This window comes from Vanacampus margaritifer, chromosome 3 (genome assembly GCF_051991255.1).
Source record: "Vanacampus margaritifer isolate UIUO_Vmar chromosome 3, RoL_Vmar_1.0, whole genome shotgun sequence".
NCBI lineage: Eukaryota > Metazoa > Chordata > Actinopteri > Syngnathiformes > Syngnathidae > Vanacampus > Vanacampus margaritifer.
In genome coordinates, this window is record NC_135434.1 from 5,163,521 (window position 1) to 5,188,935 (window position 25,415).

Sequence of the window (25,415 nt, forward strand, 5' to 3'; positions counted from 1 at the left end):
CGGTCTTGAGTTTTTAATTGGAACAAGTTTCCAACTCCAAATCGATGTCAGCGTTGGGCAAAAATCCTGCAGAGAAGCACAAAATGTAAGCATGCAGGAACAGGAAGTCTTTTCATTTGGATTTCAAGATAAAATAGCATTACAAGTTTTAATTGGAGAAAGCAGGGCTCCATAGTAAAATAAATAACCATTAGGCCTATAAATGATCGCTAACATTAAAGTTGAAAAAAATTAAAATTTCAAAATGTGTATTTCACGATCAAATTATATAGTTGAATGGAAAAAGTCACAATTTGATTTCAAATTAAATAATTTTCTAAAGTGTGTTGTGGTACGTGGACTCCCTCTTATGGTAAATGAAAGAATCACTGCCCCAAAGTAGATTAGGGGAATTTAACTTTCATACTCAATACAATTGCACTTAATCTGTGAGAACTGTTTGTTTTAAAGTATTTATTTAGGTGATATTGTTGTTTAACATTTATGTGCAGTACAATAGGTTTATAGAATTATTTAAGCAGTTTTTTTTAATTTCCTCTATTTAAATGCAATGATATTCATGTACAAATGTGTATAATGTTGCAGTGGCTGATATTATACAATAATATTAACTTTAATTTTTTTTTTATCCGTTCTATTTTATTTATTTATTTTTTTTAATAAACACTTAGCCTAATAGCTACCATATTTAAATGTTGGTCATAATGGTAACAGAAAGCTAAGATTTTTTTTTTTAGATCGTAGTGGTGTAAAAAAACAAAACAATGATCAGTAATGTGAGTTTTTTTTTGTTTTGGTTTTTTTTTAAATCTCAGTGAGGTCTTGTTAGCATGGTATGGCATGGTAACAGATTTTGTCCCTCACATTTCGTTTTTCAAAGACTTTTTTTTTTTTTTTACTGAAGAACTTTATTATTTTATTTTCAAAAGGCCATTTCTCCATCGCGAGTTAATTGAGCTTTTGATTTGAAAGTCGTGACAGGAAACAGTTGACTAGCGCTAACTTTAGGAGTGAGCAGATTTCGATGGATGAGCGGAAAGTAGTTTAGGAGCGCGAAGCCATCAAGCACAGAGCTCGGAACTAACAGGTGATTTACTTTTGCTCTTTGCTCGTTTTTATGGTATCGTTTTCTTCTTATTTTGCCCTCATAGGACTTCATTTCTTCACGAATGTTTGGTAAAGTTTAGGCTTTGTGGCCGTCGTCGCCCGCTACAGCTTAACGTCACCCTGGAAGATGAACGAACTTTCCTTTTGTGTTTACAAACTTCTTTTTAATAACCACTTCGCATTTAATAGATTTGTTTATCGAATACTCCCCATTAGACCGTTCAACTTTTCGCCACGCACTTTCACTGGTCACTACATTAGGTACACCTGCACCAGCCAATGACATCCATTACAAATATTCTGCCATTTTGATTGCTGATGCCACTGCCAGAAAGGTATTCATTAGACACTTACTCAATTACTGTGGTCTCTTTAAGTACTTTTGATACATGTAATTTCAATTAAACCAATGATAGATCATTTTAAAGAAAGACCTTCAGCGAAAAAGTAGAGCAATCCACGCTGAAAGACTGCAATAGAGAATTCAAGTCAAAAGGCAACTCTCTATGCATATAGTATTCATTTGTTAAAAAAATAAAGCTATAACCAATATGTAAATTAAAATAACAACGTAGCTGTTAAAGCAGGCATGGGTAGATTATCGGTTTGATTGTTTACCATAGTTTAAAAAAATCAAAGTTTCAGTAACACTGAGGGGATTTTTAGACAGTCCTGATTGGCTGCCTCCAATTCACCCCAACCCCCCCCCCCCCCCCCTGTGTGGTATGTATACAAATGTATACATTTTGGTAATAACACAATAATAATGCACTCTGAACATTAATTCTTCAATGACCAATATGAGGTTGCCGAGATCATAAATGTCTATGGTAGGGATACTAAAATTGTAATCTCTTTAGCGCTTAAATAATCTCCTAAACCTCCTTAATTCATAAATCCTGGTGTGCCTCAGGGCTGTGTTCTAGGGCCTATGCTATTTTCTCTTTACACTTAATTCATCAACCATGATTCATCCTTCCGTGACTGCATCCACGCGTGTGACCACAATATTGATATTGGAATGAAAACGCACCATAGCAGCCTTGACAATGACAACCTGAAACTTGCTAGTCGCTGGATCACATCAAGAGGTAAAAATAGTCTTTTTTTTCTGCTTCATCAGTCAATGTGTCCTTCCTGTCTCACAAAGACAAACTTTACCAAGTGTGTCTGGTTTTCACGCTTCATTTGGGATTCGCAGTTAGAAAACACGGAGGGTTCCCTTTTTTCCTCCACTGCTTAGCCAGCTTCACTTGTCCCCTTTAACCGGCTACCTCATCTCCCCTCGGCCACACTATGCTGTGGGTGTATAGAGCGCAGAGTTCATTCCTCCAGCTGGTCCTTTGGTTGCTGCCGCTTTTTCCCATTAAAAGCCTCCCCCCCCTCCCGGTGTCGCCTCCTGTAGTTTTCTGGGTCAGGGGGAGGAATTCCCTAGGATTGCGCTCATTGTCAGTCAGCTACTATGCAGCTTTAGTATTCACGTCAGGCCAGGCGGACATTTATTGTCTCTGCTTCTTATATTGATAGAAGTACAAAGAACTACAGGCAATGTTCTAAAAAAAGAGTTGTTAACCGTATTCAAGTATAACGAATCTGTTTTTCCAAAACGATGGCTACTGTAAACAGTGTTATTCCACGGTCATTTTAGCCCTACGTGAATGTATGGTATTAAAAATGACTTGCAAATGTGATTTTGAACGTGATATCTGCTCTTGTGTCATGAGTGGATGTGCACAGACCTGCAGGTTGCCTCAGGCTCTTACACGTCTGCCTGGGAAACTGCATACTTTGCTTTTATTGTGTTGGCCAAAGCAGGATGTCATTGGTGTGTTTTGTTGGTTTTTGTGTCATTTACAAGGTGGCTGCCGTCACTGGAGTCCCCGAAGGTCTCAGATGAAAGGTAACAGTGCCTAATTAGTCGAAGGAAGCCGTATAAGTTTAGGGTTATTTGAGAAAAGCTTAAGGAGTGTTTGCAGAACATATTGTTCCAGGGTTTGTCTTGTGGGTTTAAGTTTGTGGCTTTGCTTTTTCTGTATCATGTTCTACTAATAGGACACAAAATAGTAGTAATTACTAAGGGTGTCAGACAAATACATTTTTTTAACCATAATTAAGCACATGACTTCAATAGTTAACTCACGAGTAATCTCACTTTTTATATCTGCTCTAAATGTACAAAAGTTTTCATGCTCTTAACATAAAAATGGACAAAAATGTTGAACTAATAGAAATATGGCGGCATCTTTTAGTCATTGATACAGTCATTTCATAAAAATTCATAAAATTGAATTAAAATTAAAAAGATGTACTGTACTGTAAAAAGAGTGTGATATTGATTTGTGTTGGTCATTTTTCTGCCACTAGATGGCATAATTGCATTTGTAAGACGGTGACAGCTCAGTGCATTTTTTCTTTTCATATTAAGCGCAATCTAATCTTTAACATGAAGTAACTTGTGAAATTGTGCACATTTTTAAAATTGTAAAGTACAACTTGACCCCATTCTCCACAAATGCATTATTATTAAATTTATTACTGCTAAATTTTGACGTGGGCCTTTCTGCTGCGTTGCGACTGGAATTCCCCCAGTACATGCATTAATCGCGCTTTTAAAAAAATTTGTAGCGTTAAAGGAACTTTAAATTAACTCAAAATGTACACACTAATGTTGACACCCCTAGTAATTACATTACATCTGGGAGCTACATCCAAATCAGAGGTGTTTCTAATATTTTGGTTATTTTATTAGAGAAATACAATGGAACTTCCAAGGTAGACCACATCTGTTCTGTGGCCCTTGTTGACCTCCAATTTGTTCAGATTTCCAAGTAAAAGGCAACACACATGACTGTATGTTAATTCCGTTCTGTTGCTGAGTGAACTTAGATTTGCTGAAGTCACCAATATGAATTAGCATAAGAATTAATTAACAGATTCTGTTTCAAGAACTTAATTGTTGATGAATTGTCTCTTGAAGCACTTGAGGCAAAATAGAGTAATCCGCAATCAGCGCCGATTCACTCTCAACTACTTTTCGCCGCCTCCGATCAATGAACATACAGAAATATAGACTCCCATCCCATTGAAAGTAACAACAATTGACTGATGAATTGATTGTTAACTTTTCCCGTCGTCAATCAAGCAAGCTGACTCAAATGCAAATCCCAGTTTACACAACATGCTGACAAAATGTCGCATTTTGGTAAAAACATCAAGTGTTGGGTTCATTCCAAATTCTTCTGAAGTGTCATTGCATTAGAAACAGCAACATATTAGAATGCCAAGAATGACTGTAAATGTGTATTCACATCTTGGTCATACAGTATTTTTCTTCTGTTCATTTAAATTCCAGTTCCAGTGATAGTCCGAGCTGTGTTGTTGGTGAAAGCTGTGAGACAATGGTGCCGGTCTAGGTCTTGACAATAGTCTTTATGAATGGGAGTGAAAAGAGAGAGGGGGGGGGGGGGGGTGGTGAGATAAGGGGAGGGGGGTTGTCACATGTAAACTGTCATTTGTTACTTTGTGTTTCTATCTGCTAATATGAGATGTCAGCAGACCCCTACACAGTTTTAAATGTGGTTTTCCCAAAACGGATTCGCCTCAGAAATGGCACTTCATCCTCATATCATCTGTTCAGAGGTTTTAAAAATGCCAAATATTCACCTAAAATGTAGGGATGTAATGATAGTACAAAGGTTACAATATGATAAATATCACAATATACGATACTGTATAAAAACTCACAATATTGTAAAAAAAAAAAGAAAAAGAAAAGGCTGATATTGGGAAAAAAAAGCACAATATTGTGTTTTTGTACATAATATTAGCAGTGACAAAGTAATAGTCTAGGTCATTGTCATGTGCTCCTATTGGCCCAGCAACGCAAAGGATCATGATTTCCATATGTAGTTCACAATGCTGTGTTCGGCTGAAGCGGATGATTTTGTTTTTTTGTTTTGTTATGGAGATTTTAAAAAATATTTGCTGGTATGACTGTTTTATGGGTATTATAACCGCCACAGTGGCCTAAACATTCCTAATTAAAATGAAACGGCACTAATAAATTAACCACCAGAGGGTGCTAGAACTGCACAAATGGAATACAACCTCGCCTTTTTGACAGATGTGCTGCTTTTAAATCATTCACTCGCAGTCATTTTCACTGAAGCCACCCCCTTCGCTCTCGGCTGTTTTACTGGATTTTGACTGATTTTGCAAGGCCTACAGAATAGTGTGTTCTATTGCTATAAAAACATGGAACCTACCAAAAGAAAGATTAGAGTCTCTTCTTTCATCAGAAAAAAAAGCACATCTCTATCTGTTTCCATTTTGCAGCAATTAGCATTAGAATATAGCTAAGTTTCATCATTATTTATAAATCTGCAACATGGCCCTGGTTGATCTCTGATACTCTGCTGCCACTTGCTGGCCGTTGTTGTAATAACTACCATTTCTTCAACCGTTCTTTGCAGTTGAGAGGCTGCATCAAAACCTTTTGTATGCTCTAGCATAAAAAAAACTTAAAAACTTATATATATGTCTTTGGGACACTTAAAACATTTAAAATAGAACATATTTATGCTGGGAGCAAATGAGTTAATATTGTTTTTGGTGAAACCAACCCATGTACTATAGCTGATTAACAAAGAACGAAAAAAGCTAGAAAGAATCTTTTCGAGTCTAACCTTCCTTCTGGTAGTTTCGGTTCTTATTTTGTCACAGAAAACAATATTCAGTGGGTCTTTGGATCAGTCCAAATGTTCGAAAATGGCCGGCAATATGGGGAAATCTGCTCGTAGCCAAAAAGTTCAACCTGTAGATGGCCTGTAAATTGTGCCGTAACTTTGTGTCTGGCACGTAAGTGGATGGCTGCAGTTGACTGTAAATCGAGCCAAGCTGAGTGCGGGCACCGCTTTGCCCACAGAGGCAAGTCGTTGTAAAGCGCTCCCTCTCCTACTGAGTGAAAAAGAAAGAAAGTGGGTGAAAGGTTGTAGAAAGGGGGTGTTTGTGTGTGTTCATTTATGAGGAAAAATACCTGAGGTGGTTGGGAGATCAGATTTTTCAGTAAATAGTCTCAATGGACATGTTTTCCCCTCCCTCAGGGTCATCCTCTTTCATCCAGTCAGGATATGAACAATATATAGTGACATGGAGAAACTGTGGGGGGGGGGGGGGGTTGGTGGGTGGAGGAGGGGGTCGTCACCCGCTCCTCCCCCTCGCCCCGATCTTGCTATCGAATGTTCACGAGTGTACGCAGGGTGACGCTCTACTCACTTTGGATAGAAAAGTGGCACGACACGGCTGAATGAAGGGGGGGGGGGGGTGCTTTCATGAGGACTTCCTGGTGTTGCTTCGGTTTGTCTTTTCGAAGATGTGCAGTGCCAAGTGTGTGTCCCAGCATGACTCGCTCTTTTCACACGGTTTCTCAGAGCTCACTTTTGTGGAACTTGTGGATTTCCTCAGCATCAACATGCAAACAAACAACATTTTGTAAATTTTGTAGTTAAAAAAAAATGAAAGATGTATTTTAAAAGTCTAGAATTAAATAATTGTACAAAAAAAATATGAGTCATTTATCAAGCACGCCTTCACTTGAAAATATTTAGAAAATTTGTAGGAATTTAGGGTTTCAAAAACTGGAGTGTTAAAATTTTGGTGTTAAATGTTTCAGAGTTGATTTCAACTCCCAAAGTGTATTTTTAACACTGTCACATTTAAATGGAGGTTGGTGTTGATTCATTTCGTGTTAAACAAGCTCTGCAGAGTTAATCAAAGTAAGCTCCGCCCACTTGATAAGAAATAAAAATGCCCTGCCGCAAAGACTTCTGAGCGCTAAGTGATACAGTTAAATGTTTTAGTAATTTTAGTTTTAGTGTTGTTATAGCAACGGGGCATGTGGCACCCTATAATTGAATAATTTCATGAAAAGGATGTTTTCAATTACATTATTGGTTTTATTACATTTTTGATCGAGTGCATATTTGATTACATTTACAGGAAATTATTACAATTATAGGGTGCTACAAGGATCTTTTTTTTTTAAAGTACTGTTTAACTCATTTGCTCCCAAAAACACATACATACGTTCTATTTTAAATCAAAACGGTTGAACAAATGGCAGTTATTACACAAAACGGCAAGCAGGAGGCAGCAGAGCAAAAGAGATCAACCAGGGCCATGTGAAAAAAAAGCAAATTTACTAACATTTCTAAATAGATTTGTGAATAATGATGAAACTTAGCTATATTCTAATGCCAATTGCTGCAAAACGGAAACAGATAGAAATAAATAAATAAATAAATAAATAAATATATATATATATATATTTTTCCTGATTAATCTTTCTTTTAGTAGGTTCTGTGTTTTTATAGCAATAGAACGCAATATTTTGTGGGCCTTGCAAAATCAGTCCAAATCCAGTATAACAGCCGGGAGCGAAGGGGGTTGCTTCAGTGAAAATGGCCGGGAGTGAATGAGTTAATATTATTTGCCAAAGGCTTCCGATTTGGAAGTCAGAACTAAAAGTCATTTTCTCTTTATGATTCAGCGATGCATTTCCAGGAGTGGTTACAGTCACTTCGATCCAACGTGGCACTTAAAGTTACCGAATCCGATCAGCCTGTCGAGTGGAGTCTGCTGCCATCCCTGCCTTCGTCCTTCCCACTGTCCTCGTTGTCCCTGCTGGGTATCGGAGCACTTGCCTCCCTCACCGCATACTGGCTGGTGACCCGTCCGCGCCCCATGCGCCCTCCCTGTGACCTTCAGGCCCAGTCCGTAGCTGTCAATGTGCGTTAGTGGCGGCGGGCGTGGCTGTGCTCAGCGTTGCTTTGTGATCTTACTGTCGTCGTGTTTTGCTGTAGGGCGATCCCAGCTGCAGGCGATCAGCCCTGCTTCGAGATGACTCGCCGCTGGAGTTCTACCACGACGACACCAAGACGGCTTACGACATGTTCCAGAGAGGCCTGAGGATCGCAGGTGGGACATTGAATAAGTCATCGTTGGTGTAACCCCGCCTCTAACTACCCATACTTCACTTCACAGCCTTCTTTAGATAGCGAGCAAGTTTAGACTGAATTACCTGCAGTCTGTCTCCATCTCTTGAAGACACAATGAATCAATAACCATTTTGCCCATTTCTATTTGAGCCTGTGGTATAATTCTACAGATGGCTCCCCATCAGCGACCCAATTAAATCAGTTGTGATTGGGCCCTACAAGGTTATCATCTGAATGAAGGCCATTGCGACATTATTTGACATATATTTGAGCTAATTCATTGATTACAAGATCATCACTCAAACATCAATTTGTACCTTCAGAGCCTTTCGGTTTAACAAAATTTCTCCCCAAAATGTATAAATACGTTCTATTTCAAATATTACAATTGTCCCAAAAAGGTATTTATAAGTTTGCTTTTATGTTTTTTTTTTTAATGCTTGAGCATACAGAAGGCTTTGATGCAGCCTCTGAACTGAAGAGAACGGTTGATATAGTAGGCCAGCAGGTGGCAGCAGAGTATAAGAGATCAACCAGGGCCATGTTAAAAAAAAGCAGTTTTCCCCACTGTTTTAAACGGATTTGTGAATAATGATGAAACTTAGCTATATTCTAATGCTAATTGCCGCAAAAGGGAAACAAAAATATACTTTTTTTCCTGATGAAAGAAGAGACTCTAATCTTTCTTTTGGTAGGTTCCAAGTTTTTATAGCAATAGAACACAATATTCTATGGGCCTTTCAAAATCAGTCAAAATGCAGTAAAATGGCCAGGAGCGAAGGGGGTTGCTTCAGTGAAAATGGCTGGGAGTGAATGAGTTAATTGCTGAAGGGGAAAAAAACAGGAGCAAATTGGAGCATTTGAGACGGGGCATTTTGTTATCTGTATTATCTCAGCAGCGGCACTCCTATAAATCAACAACTATTGCACTGCAGTTGTGGACATGCAGTAGATATGGACACCTGTGAAAATAATGCTTCTGCATGTAAAAATTTGACCTATGACTTGTACAAGTCAGTGGCCCAAAAAAAAAAAAAAAAAACACATCCTGGGGTGGAATATTCAAAAGGTGGTTACTAACTGGCTGAAATAACCACGAACAGTAAATGGACTTTGGTGTTACTTTTTAGGTAATGTCCCATGTCTTGGCTTCAGGAAGCCAGGCCAACCCTACCAATGGATATCCTACACGGAGGTATGACACAAGTTGGTGTCCTGGCCTTACATTCTTGTTGTTGTGTACAACCTGTTGAACCACTTGTCTTTGGACCTTTCAGGTGGCCGAACGAGCACAGGCGCTGGGTTCTGGTCTGCTGGCTAAAGGCTGCAAGCCCAACCCAGAGCAATTTGTTGGTATATTTGCACAGAACAGACCAGAGGTACAGTATGCTTGTGTCACTGTCTTTGTTAAAAGGGGACATGTTTTATGGAATGATTCTTTAAAAAATAGATGAATTATTGTAGAACCTTCAATCATCATAGGTTGATTTTTTAATTAGATTTATGGCCTGCCTAGAAGTGTTTGTCATACAAATATTTACTGTAATAACTTTTTCTAATGGCGCTAGTGATATTATGGCGCATACCTGCTTATGTCAAGAATTTGGGCTACATTGCTGCCTTTGGAATGGAATTCTGTCATGTGGAAAGGACCCGCCCCCCCCCACCCCGCACATTGCTATTTAAAATATTATTATAAATCAGGATTATTAACTGCCAACCTCATAATAGGCTATATCTACCAAGATGCACCACAAATCATGCCCAGGAAGACCACAATGAGGCTTTAAAGTTCCTTTAGGCAGTTTCTTCGTGTCCTTAAAGTGTATTTACTTTTATAAATCAATATGTGGAGAGAAGAGACTGCGGGCAGTGACTGGGTGTCTCTAGACGGCTATTACTCATTCAAGTCGTCTGCTATAATCATCATTTCTATTATACCCGACAGGCAGGACCATTTTCGCGGACTAAAAAGGGCAAAACTATTATTTGCTCTATTTCAACCATGAGATTAGCTCTAAAACCAGAATTATAATTCCCCCCAGTGTCTTTGTTTGCTTTGGCTGACATTTGTCTTCACTTTGAAAGCATGAACTGACTGACTGAGCAAAAGAGGGTTTAAAAGTGCTGCTTTGTCTCCCTCTGTTGGTGGCAGTGGATCATTACAGAGTTGGCCTGCTACACTTACTCCATGGCCCTGGTTCCTCTGTATGAGACACTGGGGCTAGAGGCCATGGTCCATATTCTTCACCTGGGTAAGACGTCCTACGTGTAGGAATAAAACCATAACATTAGAATGACATGAGTGCATTTGTAAGAGATACTGTAAATTGATAGAAGTCACAGTTGTGCTTGTGTGGTGGACTTTAGCGGAAATCTCCCTGGTGGTGTGCGACCGTGAGGAGAAGGCCGCCTCCCTGTTGGAGAATAAGGAGAAGGGCTCCACTCCCAAACTCTCCTGTCTGGTTCTCTTCGACGACTTCAGCGAGGCCTTCGTCGGGAGGGCGAGGGGTTGCCAGGTGGAGGTTCTTAAACTGACACACCTCATGGTGAGCCGGAGGCGTGCGCTCGTTTTTTTTTTTTTTTTTGCATTCATCTTCATCTGTACGCTCATCCTCCTTGTGCATATTGCAGGATCTGGGAAGGCAGAACCTCAAAGAGCCTTTGGTGAGTTTTCAGATAATCTCACTCTCAGAATGGATTTACACAATATGAGTGACACGATTCCATGTTTTAGTCCTATGTTGGGATATGCATCATAGAGATAGACCAATATGCTTTTTTCAGGGCCGATATCAATACTGATTATTGGTAGTCAGGGAGGCCGACGTCAACATTTTTAACAATAAAATAATAATAAAAACCCCAGCACTTGACTGCTTAAAATGCCTTCAAGGACATGTTTATTAAACAGCTTTTGTGATTTGCAACATGTTAAAGGTTTTTTGTTTGCCATCAGCTTTCGCACCAACTATAATGTGGCTTCCGCACACTAACTCCCAAATAGCCGCTAATTTGCGGGCTAACCGTTCACTCACACGCTAACCCCGGGATAAATCCCAAATAGCTGCTAAAAAAAAACGACTATTAGGTTAGCCCGCGAGCTAACCATATAGCTGTTAATTTGTGAGCTAAATGTTAGCTCGCGGGCTAACCACTCACCCGCACGCTAACTCCCAAATAGCTGCTAATTCGAGGGCTGTTAGCTCGCGGGCTAACCGTTCATTCACACGCTAACGCCGGGATAACTACTAAATAGCTGTTAATTTGCGAGCTAGCCGGTTAGCTTGCGGGCTAATAGCCGCGAGTTAAGAGTTAGCTCGCGGGCTAACCGTTCACCCGCACGCTAACCCCGGGATAACTCCTAAATAGCCGCTAAAAAATGGCTATTAGGTTAGCCCGCATTCTTTTTTTTAAGCACATTTCTAATGCCCTCAGTTATTGTACAATTTCAAATTTGACCACCATTTTTGTGGGGAAAAAAAATCTTAAGAGGTCCCACGATAGATACAGGCACTAAACCAGAATTGGCCATTAAGTTCAGCAGTGTAAATCCCCCTCAACACTTTAGGAGTTAGTGGAGGTGGTCTGTATTGATATTCTTTTATTTTCTTGCGCTTTAGCCCCCCCAGCCTCAAGATCTGGCCGTGGTTTGCTTCACTAGTGGAACCACAGGTACGGCCCAATCTGTTTTTTACGAGCCCCGCAGTAGAGCTCCCAAAGCGCACGAAACGCGCCACTAATGTCTCTGTTTGTTTATGTGCAGGCAAGCCTAAGGGAGCCATGATCACCCACGGCAACATCGCCTCAAACACTTCCTCCGTTATTAAGATCCTGGAGGTCTGTCTTCCATCCCGCCTCCTCCCACCGCATCTCTTCATGTCTGCTTTGTGTCTGTCCCCCCTCCATTTCCTCCCCGCTGTGTGTAATGGTATGATTAACTGAGTGTTTGATTGGCCCTGTGGCTGCGAGCTACTTAAACTAATTGCCGCTTTATAGACGGTCCGCTGTCGAAATCCTGTAGGGGAAAAAAAAAACATACAAGATGTTTGATTGCCTCTGAGGCTTTATGTCTCCCTGGAGGACTGAAACATTTCTCTCGTTATTTTCCCTCTGCCAGGGATCCTTCGTCATCCGACAAGAAGACGTTTCCATCTCCTACCTGCCGCTGGCACACATGTTTGAGAGGATGATCCAGGTGGGATCATTGTAGGACTAATCAATTAATTGATTGTTAATGAATTGTGGCCTGAAGCAATTGAGCAGCAAAAGCGCCGTTTATTCAATCGCGACTAGTTCGCTGTTAAAAGAAGCAAGACGCCTGGGAGGTTGAAGGGTCGTAAAGGACATAATACAGTGTGAATGAGAGCATTGGGTGTTACGTGTGAATGTGTTTCAGTTGTGTGTGAGCAAAAAAAAAATTCAGTAGTGCGAGTGATTTAGTAGTGTGTGAGAGCCATTCAGTAGTGTATATACATGAGAAAAATAAACAAAAATGAGTGTGAGCATTTCAGTTGTGAGCAAAAAAGAAAATCAGATGTGTGACAGCTTTTCAGTGGTGCATAGTTTCAATAGTTTATATGAGAGCATTTCCGTGGGGCATGAGTTTTTCAATGGTCTGTGTGTGTTTTAGTTGAGTGCAAGTGTGATTTGTATGAGTGAAAACTATTTCAGTAGTAGTGTGTGAGAAAGTGTTACAGTAGTGTGCATGAGAGCACTTCAGTAACATATACAAGTGTTTCATTTGTGTGTCTGAGAGCGTTTCAGTTGAGTGCAAGAGCCTTCAGTAATGTATATGAGCAAAAAAAATCAGTTACTAGTTACATGAGAGCATTTCAGTGACATGTGAGTGTTTACAGTGGTGGGCGTGAGTTTTAGTTTTAGTTGATGGCAAGAGCCTTCCTGTAATTTATTTAAGCGGGAATTTTTTTAAAGAATTGTATGAGAGTCTTTTACGGTAGTAGGGTGTGAGAAAGTGGTTCAATAATTTGCATGAGAGCATTTTGGTAGCGTATATGAGTGTTTCAGTGATGTGCGTGAAAGCATTTTAGCTGAAACTGAGAGCCTTCAGTAATACATATGAGCGGAGAAAAAAATCAGTAGCCTGTGAGAGTGTAGTACTGTGTGAGAAAATGTTTCAGTACTGTGCATGAGAGCATTTTAATCGTTCGTGTGTATGAATGTTTCAGTTGAGGGGAGAATAATTGGGTAACGTATAGTGGAAATGAATATAAGTGGAAAAAAATGTGAGAGCATTTCAGTAGTAGTACAAGTGTTACAGTGGTTGTGTGTGAGAGCATTTTAGTTAAATTCAGCAAAAAAAATAGTTTGTGAGAGAGCGTCTCACGGCAGTAGTCTGTGATATAGTGTTTATGTAGTGAGCATGAGAGCATTTCAGTGGCAAGCGTGAGTGTTTTAGTTGATTGCAAGAGCCTTCCTGTAATTTGTATCCGTGGAAAAAAATTCAGTAGTGTGTGGGAAAGTGTTTCAATAGTTGGCATGAGAGCATTTCAGTAGCCTATGTCAGTGTTTCAGTAATACTGAGATCCTTCAGTAATACAATAAGCGGGGGAAAAAATCAGTAGATTGTGAGAGTGTGCTTTATGGTAATAGTGTGTGAGAGCATTTCAGTACTGGGCATGAGAGCATTTTAGTAGTGTGTATTAATGTTTCAGTTGAGGGGAGAATAATTGGGTAATGTACAGTATAGGGGGAATTAATACAAATACTAGAGAGCATTTTAATAGTGTGTGTGAGAGCATTTCAGTAGTTTTTTCGCATGAGAGCATTTTAGTAGCGTGCTTAAGAGCGTTTAAATAGTATGTGTGTGAGTGTTTTACTGGTGTGACTAAGAGATATTCAGCAGTAACCGGAACGTGTTTTGTAGTATGTGTGAGAGTTTTCCAGTTGTGTGTATGAAAGCTTTCAGTAGTGCAAGAGAGTATTTGAATAAGTGTTCAAAAACGTCCCGCCATTCTATCCTTTGAAATAAGTTGTCATTCAGTTGTCCATGTTCTGCCACGGAGCTCGAGTGGGTTTCTACCAAGGGGACGTTTCCCTCCTGATGGACGACATCAAAACACTCAAGCCAACCTTCTTCCCCGTCGTGCCCCGAGTGCTGAACCGCATCTACGACAAGGTAGGCTTTACAGACGGCGTCCGTCAGATCGCCACTTTCGTCTTTTTTTTTTTTTTTTTTTTAAAGTCAGCTCCCTGTTCAGATCTTGGGCTCAGTGACGTCTCCGCTGAGGCGAGCTTTGCTTCACTACGCCGTGAAGAGGAAGCAAGCCGAGCTCAGCGGCGGCGTCGTACGCAACAACAGTCTTTGGGACAAACTGGTCTTCAACAGGATTCAGGTCAGTGGAGACGACCGTTGGCCTCATTTCTCATTAGGTTGGTCAATGGAGGATCACATGTTGGCTTTTGAACTCCCTGGCGGAAACTCAAAATACAACAAATATTTTCCAGTTTTGTGCTACATTTGTTTTGAATTTTTCCATTTTCTAGGGTGTCGTTTTCAGTTTCTGTTAAATAAAATAAGTATACTACTGTATACTTATTTTTATTTAAATAGTTATTTCGTTGGTTTTTGGCTAACCATAATAAAAAGTTATTTAACCACCCCAAAAATGTGATTTTTTCTTTTTTTGCAAACCTGAAAAAACCTTGTAAATAAATATAAATGTTTTTTTTTAAATGAAAATCAGAGGTGAATGGTAGAAAAAATATTGAAAACTTTTAAACACTCTCAATGTTCAAACCTTCATAAAAAAAAAAGGTACACTACTGTAAAAAAAATACATACATTGCACTTTAAAAAAAATCCACGAAACAGTTAAGGCTGCGAAAAGTGAACCACATTATAGTGAGGGAACACCGTAATTATAATTTGAGTTAAAGTTATTTAAGATGCAGCTTTGGTTACCTTTAATTTTTTTAAAGCATTTTCTTTCTTTTTTTCTTTTTTTTTTAAGTTATTTCGCTAGTTTGAGCTAACCATAATAAGATTTTTTTTTATTATTGTTTTTTTTGCAAACTGAAAAAAATCGTAAAAAAATGCGGACAAACATTTAAAAAAAAAATTTAAATGAAAATCATAAGTGGATAGTGGAAAAGATCCAGGAAAAAATAAATTTTTAAAATTTTTAAACTTTAATCTTTTTTTTAATCAATTTTTTTTAAAATATTTTCTTCATTAGTTTTAAGTAACCATAATAAAAAATACAATTGCGATTTTTTGGGGGCAAACCTGAAAAAAATCTTTAAAAAATGCGGACAAACATTAATTTTTTTTTTTTTTTAATGAAAATCAGAGGTGAATAGTGGAAAATAAACAAAATGCCTGCCCTAGATGCTAAACTAAGCTCAGCACTATTGCTCGATGATGTTCCTAAATAAAGCAAACAATGTTTTCCATCCAGCCTTTAAGCGGACATTTTCCTGACAAATGTGTTGCGAGCACGAAGCAGCTTGCAGCGCGTCCACCATGTTGTCTGAGAAGTTAGTCGGAGAAGCCGCCGAGCTCTTTCGGCGAGCGGTGCCAAAAGCAAGCGCAGCATATTGCGCCTGTGGGAGTGTATTGGAGACACACGCACGCTGGCAACTCAACATTTTGGCTCGGCGGAGGTCGATGGAAAAAATATGCTGTGGCTTGTGCTTGAAGTGGGATTTTCTTCTGGTTATTGTTGGTTTCGAAAAAAAAAAAAAAAAAAAAACATCACATGGCTTGCTTTTGTTCCAGGCCAACTTTGGAGGAAACCTGCGCTTCGCCCTGACCGCGTCGGCGCCCATTTGCCCCACGGTGCTCTCCTTCCTCCGAGCCACGATGGGATGTCTCATCTTTGAAGGCTACGGCCAGACAGAGTGCACGGCGGGATGCACCTTCTCCATGCCGGGAGACTGGACCGCAGGTTAGGCGGGCGAACCGTCCTCACGTTTCAAATCAGTTGACGGAAAAATATGTCTAAAATACTGTCAAACACATTTTGGACATTTTTCTGTATAATTACTTTTTATTTTGTTTTGGAAATGTATTTAATTAGTTTTTTTAGAGTGGGTTTGTTAGTGTTTATTTTTCAAAAATGCTTTGTTTTCATTTTAGATTTAAAAAGAAAAAGGTCACTAAGTATTGTATAAGTAAAATAAAATTCCCAAACTGTAATTTTCCATCTTCTGTGCAATACCGACATAAATACATGAACTGCATTGGATATTTTCACCATGATTATTGGATAAACATTAAATCATTTGTTTCCAAAAACATATATCGGTAAATAGGTTCTATTTTAAATATTACAGGGTCCCCAAAAACGTATTTATACGTTATATTTTTATTTTTTTAATGTCAGAGCATACAGAAGGCTTTGATGCAGCCTCTCAACTGCACAAAATGGTTGACGGCCACAGAAACAGATAGAAATATTATTTTTTTCCTGATGAAAGAAGAGACTCTAATCTTTCTTTTGGTAGGTTCCATGTTTTTATAGCAATAGAACTGAATATTCTGCGGGCTTTGCAAGATCAGCCAAAATCCAGTAAAACAGCTGGGAGCGAAGGGGGTTGCTTTGGGGGAGGCAATGTGTTAAAATGCAGTTTGAGCTCTTTTTTTTTTAAAGCTAAAGCACTCTCATTTTAATTTTATTGCAATTTTTTTCCCCATATTTTTTTTTGAGTTGTTATCATACATACATACATATTATGCAATATGCATGTAAATCTTTTTTCATGGACGTCCGTGTGTTTGTCAGGACACGTTGGCGCTCCTCTGCCCTGCGCGACTGTCAAGGTGGTGGACATCCCTGACATGAACTACTTTGCAAAGAACGGAGAGGGCGAGGTGAGACGATAACAAACATGTTGCAAACATGAGAAAGCGTTTTTTTTTCCATCACTAACTTGACGAATAATCAATGCAATTCGATTGGGAGGGACAAGAGCTTTTAGAGAGATATTTATACTAGTACTTATAGAGGCTGACAGCAACATCAAAGGAGCTGCAGGAATTTCTGGCAAGTACTGGCTGTTGAGTTCATATGAGTCAGTCTCTGGGCTGAAAAAAAAAATCCAAGATATATGGATAATATCTCACAAATACAAGTAGAAAATGTCCAAGGTTGAACTTTTTGTCCATATTTAGAAAAGGTATGTTTGGCACAAGACAACACTGCTCATCGCTCAACAAATACTTCGTCCTCCAGTAAATCATGGAGGGGCTGTGTCGTGCTTTTAAATTGTCGGGCCTTAGTCAAGGTGGAGGGAATCATAAACAGTCGCAAACAGCAGTTAGTGTTAGCAAAAAATATTTAGGCTTAAGCTATAAAGCAAAAAAAAATTTTTTTAAAGACAGAAAAAGCCTACTAGAACAGCAAATTTGACATGGCCTTAATCAGAGGCGCTTAAAAGGGTGGCAGTTGTGTACCGACTCCCATTTATAATGACGTGAGTTTGAATTTGTCTAATTGTTGAACACGGCCAATTCCCAGTTATGAGGGTGTGCACACTTTTGCAACCCAATTTTCTCAGTTATTTTTTACATCCCCTAGGCTTGAAAACAAAAAAAAATTCGCTTTTGAACAAGGGGTGTGTAAAACTTTTTTGTATCTACTGTAAAAAAAATAAAATAAAATAAAATGGCGCCACTCGCGGATCTTCCCTAAGAAATCTTCTGCTTTTCTTGTTAGATCTGTATCCGCGGTCCCAGCGTGTTCCGAGGTTACCTGAAGGACCCCGAAAGGACGGCAGAAACTTTGGACGGCGACGGCTGGCTGCACAGCGGAGACGTGGGCCAGTGGCTTCCGGTACGCGTTTCATGGAAAACTTTTAATGTGTCATTCGCAAGCATAAACGCTCAGTGTTGCCGTTTCGCACCATCAGAACGGGACACTGCGCATCATCGACAGGAAGAAGCACATCTTCAAGCTGGCGCAGGGAGAATACATCGCACCGGAGAAGATCGAAAACGTGTACACGCACTGCACGCCGGTGCTCCAGGTCTTTGTGCACGGGGACAGTTTACAGGTATGCTGCACAGCTGGTAAAATCGGGACAAAATAAAATTAAAGAAAAAATCTATTTTCTTGCTTATTTTTGACATCTTGAAGAATAATCACCGCCATCACCCTACTTTAAAAATGAGATAAGCCGTACACATTTATCCTGGATTGCATTCAAAATAGTTACTCTATAAAAACATACAGTAATGATAATAATGATAATAATAGGAAAGCTTTTACTTAAAAAAAAAAACACCAGGTGTTTTCTTTTTTTCAAAACGACCACGTAAGTTTTTTTTTTTTTTAATGACCAATGACTATAGTAAGGCGTTTTTTTTTTTTTTAAACGATCATGTATAGTACCTAACTGTAAGGCATTTTTAAAAAGGCGTCTTTAAAAAAAAAAGACCATGGTAATGTCAATGTTTTTTTTTTTTAAATGATGTTTAGTAAGTTTAAACGTCCATTTATAGTACAGCTCTAATTTCCTTTTTTTTTTTTTTTTTTTTTTTTAAACGACCATGCGATTAGCAATCTTATTTTCCTGTTTTCTGACTCACTTAGAATTATTCTTGCTAAAGTTAAACAAACTAAAACAAAACAAGTCACTTGAATGAAGCACAAATAATGGTGATTGTTGAAGATGCAGATGTGCAATTTTAAAACGGCGTACTGTGTATACTACGAATGGCCCCCGGGCACCCGTTCCCTTCTTGCTTGGGGCCCCTGGGGAATATTGCTACGCCAATGTTAATGACAGAATAAAAAAAATTCTCACACCTTCTCAATGCCACTCATTCTGGTGTGCGCACCTTTTCCACTAGGGGGCAGTAGAATGGCAAATCCAAACTTAACACTTACCTTGCATGGATGCAGCAAGCCAATCATATTGCAGTGGGGCGTGTCTTGCCTGAACAAAAGTAGGCAAAACATTTCTCAACAATTCCCGTAATGAAATGGATATTTTAAGGGTTGAAATCCGCATAATGATTTTAAAATTTTTATTTCACGTTTGGTAATTTTGAGAATCCTTAAGATGTTTATAAGTAATTTATTACTTTTACAGCTGTGTATATTTTTGGTCATTTAAGGTCTTAAAAGGGTGCAAAATAAATAATAATAAAAAGAACTAAATAGAAACATGTTAATTGTAATGATCATTTCCCTGTGGTCAGTCTTATCTAGTAGGCATAGTCGTCCCTGACCCCGAGGTGTTCGTTGCCTGGTCCAGGGAGCGAGGATTTGCGGACTCGTATGAAGAACTGTGTCAAACCCCTGTAAGTAATAGATGAAATATTATTCACATTTTGCCACACTTGTCGCTAAAATGTCAGTGATCGTGTTTCACTCAGGACGTGAAGAAGGCAGTGTTGGAGGACATGAGAGCAATTGGGAAGGAGGCGGGCCTCAAATCCTTTGAACAAGTAAGGAACCAATCAGTGATTGGTTATAAGGTGTATAGAATCTATAAGGTGATTGGCAATGTTACGCCCCTCCAGTCGAAAATGACGAGTCCAAGTGGTTCTTGTTACAACAAGCATTTGTTAAGCACGCCGTGAGAACTATACAAGATACAGAAAACCGTGTTAAAGAGCTAAATAACACGTAATAATTCTCAGAGAACATAAAGATATAAACAATCCAAAATATAACTTCCATTTGCCATATGGGCCTGTTAACATCCACTAAATACGCCAGCTAACAGGCTAGCGGACTAGCGCTAGCGTGCTAACAAGCTAACGATATTATACTACTAACAAGCTAACGATATTATACTACTTTCAAAAGGCATTGTAAAAAAAAAAAAAAAAAAAAGTACAAATATCGGCAAATATGTTATCTCATTGGTCGCATGTACAAGAGAGGAGTAAAATAGCTTCTTCCAATAGTTACAACAGCATCCACTAAATACGCCTGCTAACAGGCTAATGATGATAGCATGCTAACGGATTAGCGCTAGCGTGCTAACAAGCTAACAATATTACATTACTTCCTAAAGACAGCATGGTAAATACTAACAAAAAGAGTACAAATACTTACACATTTTTTTACCTCATTGGTCGCATGTACTAGAGAGGAGTAAAATAGCTTCTTCCAACAGTTACAATGCATAAAATAAATCTGATCATTTATGATACAATCAAACTAAAACATTTAATTTTAAAGTGGACTTATGGCAGCTACAGGCAATCACCTTATAAGATAAGATACATAGATATTCCATGTATGTGTCCACTTATTTAAATGTCTATAACCATGACATCATGTATGCTAGTTTCCTTATCCCCGTCTTTGGTGTTTTGAATTTTGTGTTAGCACGTAGCTAACCACTCGTATTGACTTCCCCTTGCGTTCCAGGTGAAAGAGATCCACTTGCACCCTGAGACGTTCAGCGTGGCCAACGGCCTGCTCACGCCCACGCTCAAGAGCCGACGCGCCGACATCCGCCGGCGGTTCCAGGAGCAGATAGCCAACATGTACGGCAAGACGGCCGTGTGAGGGAGGCGAAACCTTAAAGTGCCGAAATATACACGTCTGATGCCACTAATTTACACACCTTTGTTCACAATTCCATGTGTATATTGTTACGCTCCTATCTAATGAGACCAAAAGTGCTAGCGTTTGTACTTACAAAAATGGCAAAATGTTTTTCGGATCTTTCAGTGACACGTTGTGTGACTCGATGTCGGACTTGTAACGAATCTTTCTTCCTTCCCTTTGTTTGTGAACTTCCGCTTAGTTTGGTTTCATATACCTAATGTGTTGTAAATACTGTTTTGTTTCTAATGAGTGGACACTACTGACTTGTTTAGTTCAATAAACAGAACATAAAAATGGCATTTCTCACCTGTTTTTTTTTATTTTATTAATGGACACTCACGAGTTGAAGACGGTAAAAGGACAAACAGAAACAGCCATTCAAGAGAGCAAAGTCAGTTGTCATTTATTTTCTGATTGTATGCAAAAAAAAACAAAAAAAAAAACTCACTTGACATATCCCATTCAACTATACAACCTTCTATGCTAAAAGTACTCACTGGCGTAAAAAACAACAACTACATTGTTTAAAAATAAGAACAAAGCAATAACATTGAGTAAAGTATTTTTTGAGCAAGTAGATGGTGACTAAAAATCCACAAGATTTACAATTTAATAAAACAAAATCAAATGACATTTTGAAATAATTAGTAACCTGACCTGATCTTATCCTGATGTTAAAATCCTGTTTTCTGTTTTCTGTTTTCAAGTTATAATCTTACAACCAAAAGACATCACATGTTGTAAACTCTTTTGTTAAGAGAATAATTAGAAGCTGCAATGTGACGAGAACTAAGTCGCCATTTGACAACAAAAAAGTGATTGTCAGATTAGGACAAAGTTGGAAGACAGGAAAAAAAAAAAGTCTTTACGTCACAAGAATAGTTTTGACAAAAAGAAACATCACGAGAATATTGCTGTAGCCTCCTTAAAAGGTTGCAGTATTAAAAGAATAAAGTCACAAGTCAGGATAATCACGTTTCCCTCGAAATCTTATTCTTATATTTTGTTTTCAGTCTCTCCTTAATATTCTGTCAAAAATAAAAACAAAATATAAACCTTTATGAGTTAGAAAGGCGGTCGCTTAAGTTAAAATAAACAATACAATAAGTCAAAGAGAAGGCAATTGTATGACACAATAAATTAACAAAGTAAGAGCACCCAGTGGCTATCTGTGACCTCTGACCCCTTTAAGCAGAATGAGTGTTTTCAATGGATTTAGTTACAAAAACGCTTGGACGCTTTTAAAATGAGTCCTTTTTCTCCACTAGGGGGAGCCCTTGGCTTGATTTTTTGATTTTTTTTTTGCAGCGTGGCCGAGAGAAAGCAACTGTTGTCTGTCAACTTGCTCTTGCAACTTATTGCATTTTGCCGCTTCATGCACCACAAACATCATGTCAACATACGAAACTGAGTCTCCAAGCTTGAAGTCGCTCCAAAAAGAGTGATTGCGTCTGCTTCCCATGACAAAAAAAAAACTAACATCAAATATTGGCAAACTGCGCAAGACCTTGCAATTAAAAACACATTTTTGGAATAATTTTGAACAGTTATCACCATAATGTGCTACAATTGTTGTCAAGTAGTCTGGAGTATAAAACAAAAGCATTATTACAGGAGAGGTCGGAACACAACATTACAAAGTGATAACTGAGGTGCTGCTGTTTTGGGTAGTAACAAGAGCTGGAACGGCCACACAACAGTATGCATGAGAACAATGGCAATCGATGATTTAATTACCATGAATATAATTTATTATGAAATAATTACACTTAACTGGACACGTATTCATTGGAATGACTGTTTACTTACACTGTTGCTAACCAACACAGCAGCACCTAACCAGAGATTCAAATTGGCATCTATGAAAACTTACAAGGATTGCAAAATTTTGTGGCAACTTTGATATGGTTGAAACAACCAGATTGCGCCAGCGGGAAATATTTATAAATATTTTTTTAAGTTCTTTATTAAAATTGACTGTTCAATAAAACAATCAACACTTGATAAATGTGATAAAAACCTTATTATGGATGGAACACAATCTTAGATTTAGGCTTTGAACATGAATATGAAACGTATTTATCAAAATGACTCTTTACTCGCACGCGTCGGGTGCTGCTGTTTTGGTTAGCAACAGACTTCAAATGAGCTCAGCGGACTTGGTCTCAAATTAGGTGCCCATTAAAAGCTATGGCCACTATTGGAGGACTGCAGTTCGCCAGACTCGGCTGATGGCTTTTTTGTTAAGGTGGCACCCGTTGCAACAAGTATCGGGAAGGACTAACCGGTTAAGAGCGGGTGGCGAACGTCGGGCGTGTCAGTCGTCGGCCACGATGGAGAGCGCGCGCAGCTCGTTGAGCTTGGCTTCGCTCTCCCTCTGCCGCTGCTCGTCAGTCAGGCCCGCCTGGTCGATCTGATCCGTCAGCTCGCTGAAGACTTTGTACATTTCCGTGAAGTACACGACCTGCGCGCAGCGGGGAAAAAAACGGCGCAATTAAAATTATTTGCATATAAGCATATGAAAGAAAGCACTTCCTGATTTTGACTGGATTGACTGGAAAAACAGAAAAAAAAACATCAGGGGAAATATGAGAAACCTTAAAACCTTAATTAATTAACTCATTCACTCCCAGCTATTTTCACTGAAGCAACCCCCTTCGTCCCTTCTTTCATCAGAAAAAAAAAAATCTGTTTCCATTTTGCAGCAATTAGCATTAAAATATAGCTAAGTTTCATTATTCTTCACAAATCTGTTTAAAACTGTGGGGAAAAAGAGCTTTTTGCAACATGGCCCCCGGTTGATCTCTTATACTTTGCTGCCACCTGCTGGCCGTTTTTGTATTAACTGCCATTGCCTCAACTGTTCCCTTCACTTCAGAGGCTGCATCAAAGCTCTAGCATTCAAAAACATTAAAAAAAACGTATAAATATGTCTTTGGGAGCATGGCGATATCTAAAATAGAATGTATTTAGACATTTTTGGGGAGCAAAAAAGTGAATTTTTTTAAATTTAATTTTGAGTGAATTTATGAAACATGGCCTTGTTATTGTTGTTGAAACAGCAAATGTAACCAGATCTCACAATCACAACAGAAAAAGGACAAAGAATCATCTACTGTATTGTTTTTTTTTTTAAACGAAGCCACATGCGGCAAAAGAAAGCAAAACAAGAACGTCGTTTGGTAGGCGTGCGTACAGGTGGACCCGGGGCTCGGACCCGGCTGGACGGCGCTCGTGTGCCGCGAACAAAGGCGGCTTTTGTGCCGCTGGCTGGGAGCGGCCGGCGAGAGGAGAAAAGGGAGTGGAGGAGCGAACCCGCGGGAGATCCGCCGGGCCACCCACGTGCGCTCCTTGGTGGGACTCAAAACTCAAAACGCTCAATTACATTTCCTGCCGCCTCACTCATCCCGAGCGCGTCTTACACTCTTTCATTTGGGAAACTTTTTGGGAGAATTGAGCAAATTGAAAGATTCCATTGTCCTCGTGCTGCAAAGTTCAAAGCGAAGATTCGAGATAATCTCGTTTGTTAATCAGGAGTGTGCCACGGAGGAAATGACACGGCCGGGGGGGAGGAGGAGGAAGGGGGGGGGGGGTGTCTGGAGTGAGGGCGGGGCAGCTGCCAAGGCCGCGGCGGAGCCAGTCAGACGTGGAAATGGCAGTGTGGGCCGCCACTGGAGGGGGGGGGGGGGGGGGTAATCGCATTAGCGAGGAGACGCGCCACCGGGCGGACACGCTCACTTACTTAACAGCCGGTCAGAAGGGGGCGTGGCCCGTGAGCGGCGAGCGACTGACCTGCGCCCGGATGAGAGCCTCGAAGCTGGGCTGGAAGTAGTCGATGCGGCTGTGGTAGAACTTGGGCATCTCGTCCAGCAGCTGCTTGTTCTTGGCCTCAAAGTCTTCCCTGACTGGTCGCAGCTCCTCTCGGGCCTGCGCGAAAGGGCACAACGTGTGTTGTCATGACTTTTTGACAAGTGTCAGTGAGAGAGAGCAAGACAAATGTTGAGTTTTCCAAATTGCCGTTTTTTTTCCCAAGCACGTCAAGATTTTTCTCCACAACTTAAAACAAAATGCCACCGATTAGCTGTAGAAAGACTGTAGTAAGAGCTGATTACAATTGGACTCCTCTACAGCTACGTGACAACCCGTCTGTGCAGTCACGATTGAAACAGTGCGGTAAGAGGTCAGAGGTCAGTGCTATCAATATCCGCAAACAGAAAGCTAGCAGAGTAGGAATTAAGAAGATTAGTGCTAGCTTTTAGCATAAACCGATCACAATTGTCTGGCCGATCTCCGACCTTTGAAAAAGTCTGACCTGCCAATCCCGATTTTTCCGATCTCGATTTTTTTTCATAACAAGCAGCATACAAAACTTCAGGAGTTCCAATCTTATTTCATCGGAAAACATTGAACAATATCTGTGAAATAATACAAACGGTTTGTTTTAACTGCAAATTAAGTTGTTCTCTGAAATAAAAATAAAAAGCTTATTAGTCATCTCAGCAGAAGAGGGCAGTGGCTGACTTTTTTTCAGGAGGGAGATGAGATCGGTGGAAAAGATCGGTTTATATATATATTTTTTTTCTTTCTGGAGATCGATTTATATTTAAGGGATCGACCGATCACACAAAACAAAGGAAATCGGGGCCGATTGTTGCACCCCTTACTTGTAACCATTTTGTTTCATTCATTTTTTTTTTTTTTTTACGTTTTCATTTTGTGTCATTCAGTTTTTTTTTTTTTTTTTTAAGTTTTCAAAGCTTTTAACTCTTTGACTGCCAGA

General features: G+C 39.4%; 2 protein-coding genes across 4 annotated transcripts in view; one reads left to right on the top strand and one right to left on the bottom strand.

Annotated features, from left to right (window-relative positions):
* Window positions 1-997: 997 nt before the first annotated feature.
* acsl2 (acyl-CoA synthetase long chain family member 2) lies at window positions 998-20,931 on the top strand. Of its 3 annotated transcripts, XM_077561819.1 has the most exons (21): window positions 1,017-1,087; window positions 2,966-3,007; window positions 7,655-7,893; window positions 7,968-8,082; window positions 9,233-9,297; window positions 9,380-9,481; window positions 10,258-10,357; window positions 10,473-10,651; window positions 10,737-10,769; window positions 11,726-11,777; window positions 11,869-11,942; window positions 12,223-12,300; window positions 14,107-14,241; window positions 14,324-14,458; window positions 15,844-16,012; window positions 16,850-16,938; window positions 17,783-17,899; window positions 17,976-18,119; window positions 19,270-19,371; window positions 19,447-19,518; window positions 20,453-20,931. In XM_077561819.1, the coding sequence occupies exons 2-21, from the start codon at window positions 3,001-3,003 to the stop codon at window positions 20,591-20,593; spliced, it is 2,148 nt and encodes a 715-aa protein (XP_077417945.1). In that variant the 5' UTR covers window positions 1,017-1,087; window positions 2,966-3,000; the 3' UTR covers window positions 20,594-20,931. The 3 variants fall into 3 exon arrangements, with proteins under 3 accessions (XP_077417946.1, XP_077417945.1, XP_077417947.1); XM_077561820.1 differs by lacking the exon at window positions 2,966-3,007 and having other exon boundaries at window positions 998-1,087; XM_077561821.1 differs by lacking the exons at window positions 2,966-3,007; window positions 7,655-7,893 and having other exon boundaries at window positions 1,023-1,087.
* An 81-nt stretch (window positions 20,932-21,012) lies between these two features.
* The window catches only part of bin3 (bridging integrator 3), a 33,495-nt gene continuing 29,092 nt past the window's right edge, over window positions 21,013-25,415 (bottom strand). The window contains exons 8-9 of the mRNA XM_077562303.1: window positions 24,428-24,562; window positions 21,013-23,099 (exon numbers count right to left, since the gene is read on the bottom strand). Of these exons, the coding sequence (XP_077418429.1) occupies window positions 22,953-23,099; window positions 24,428-24,562 (282 nt within the window). The 3' untranslated portion in view covers window positions 21,013-22,952. The remainder of the gene's footprint in view (window positions 23,100-24,427; window positions 24,563-25,415) is intronic.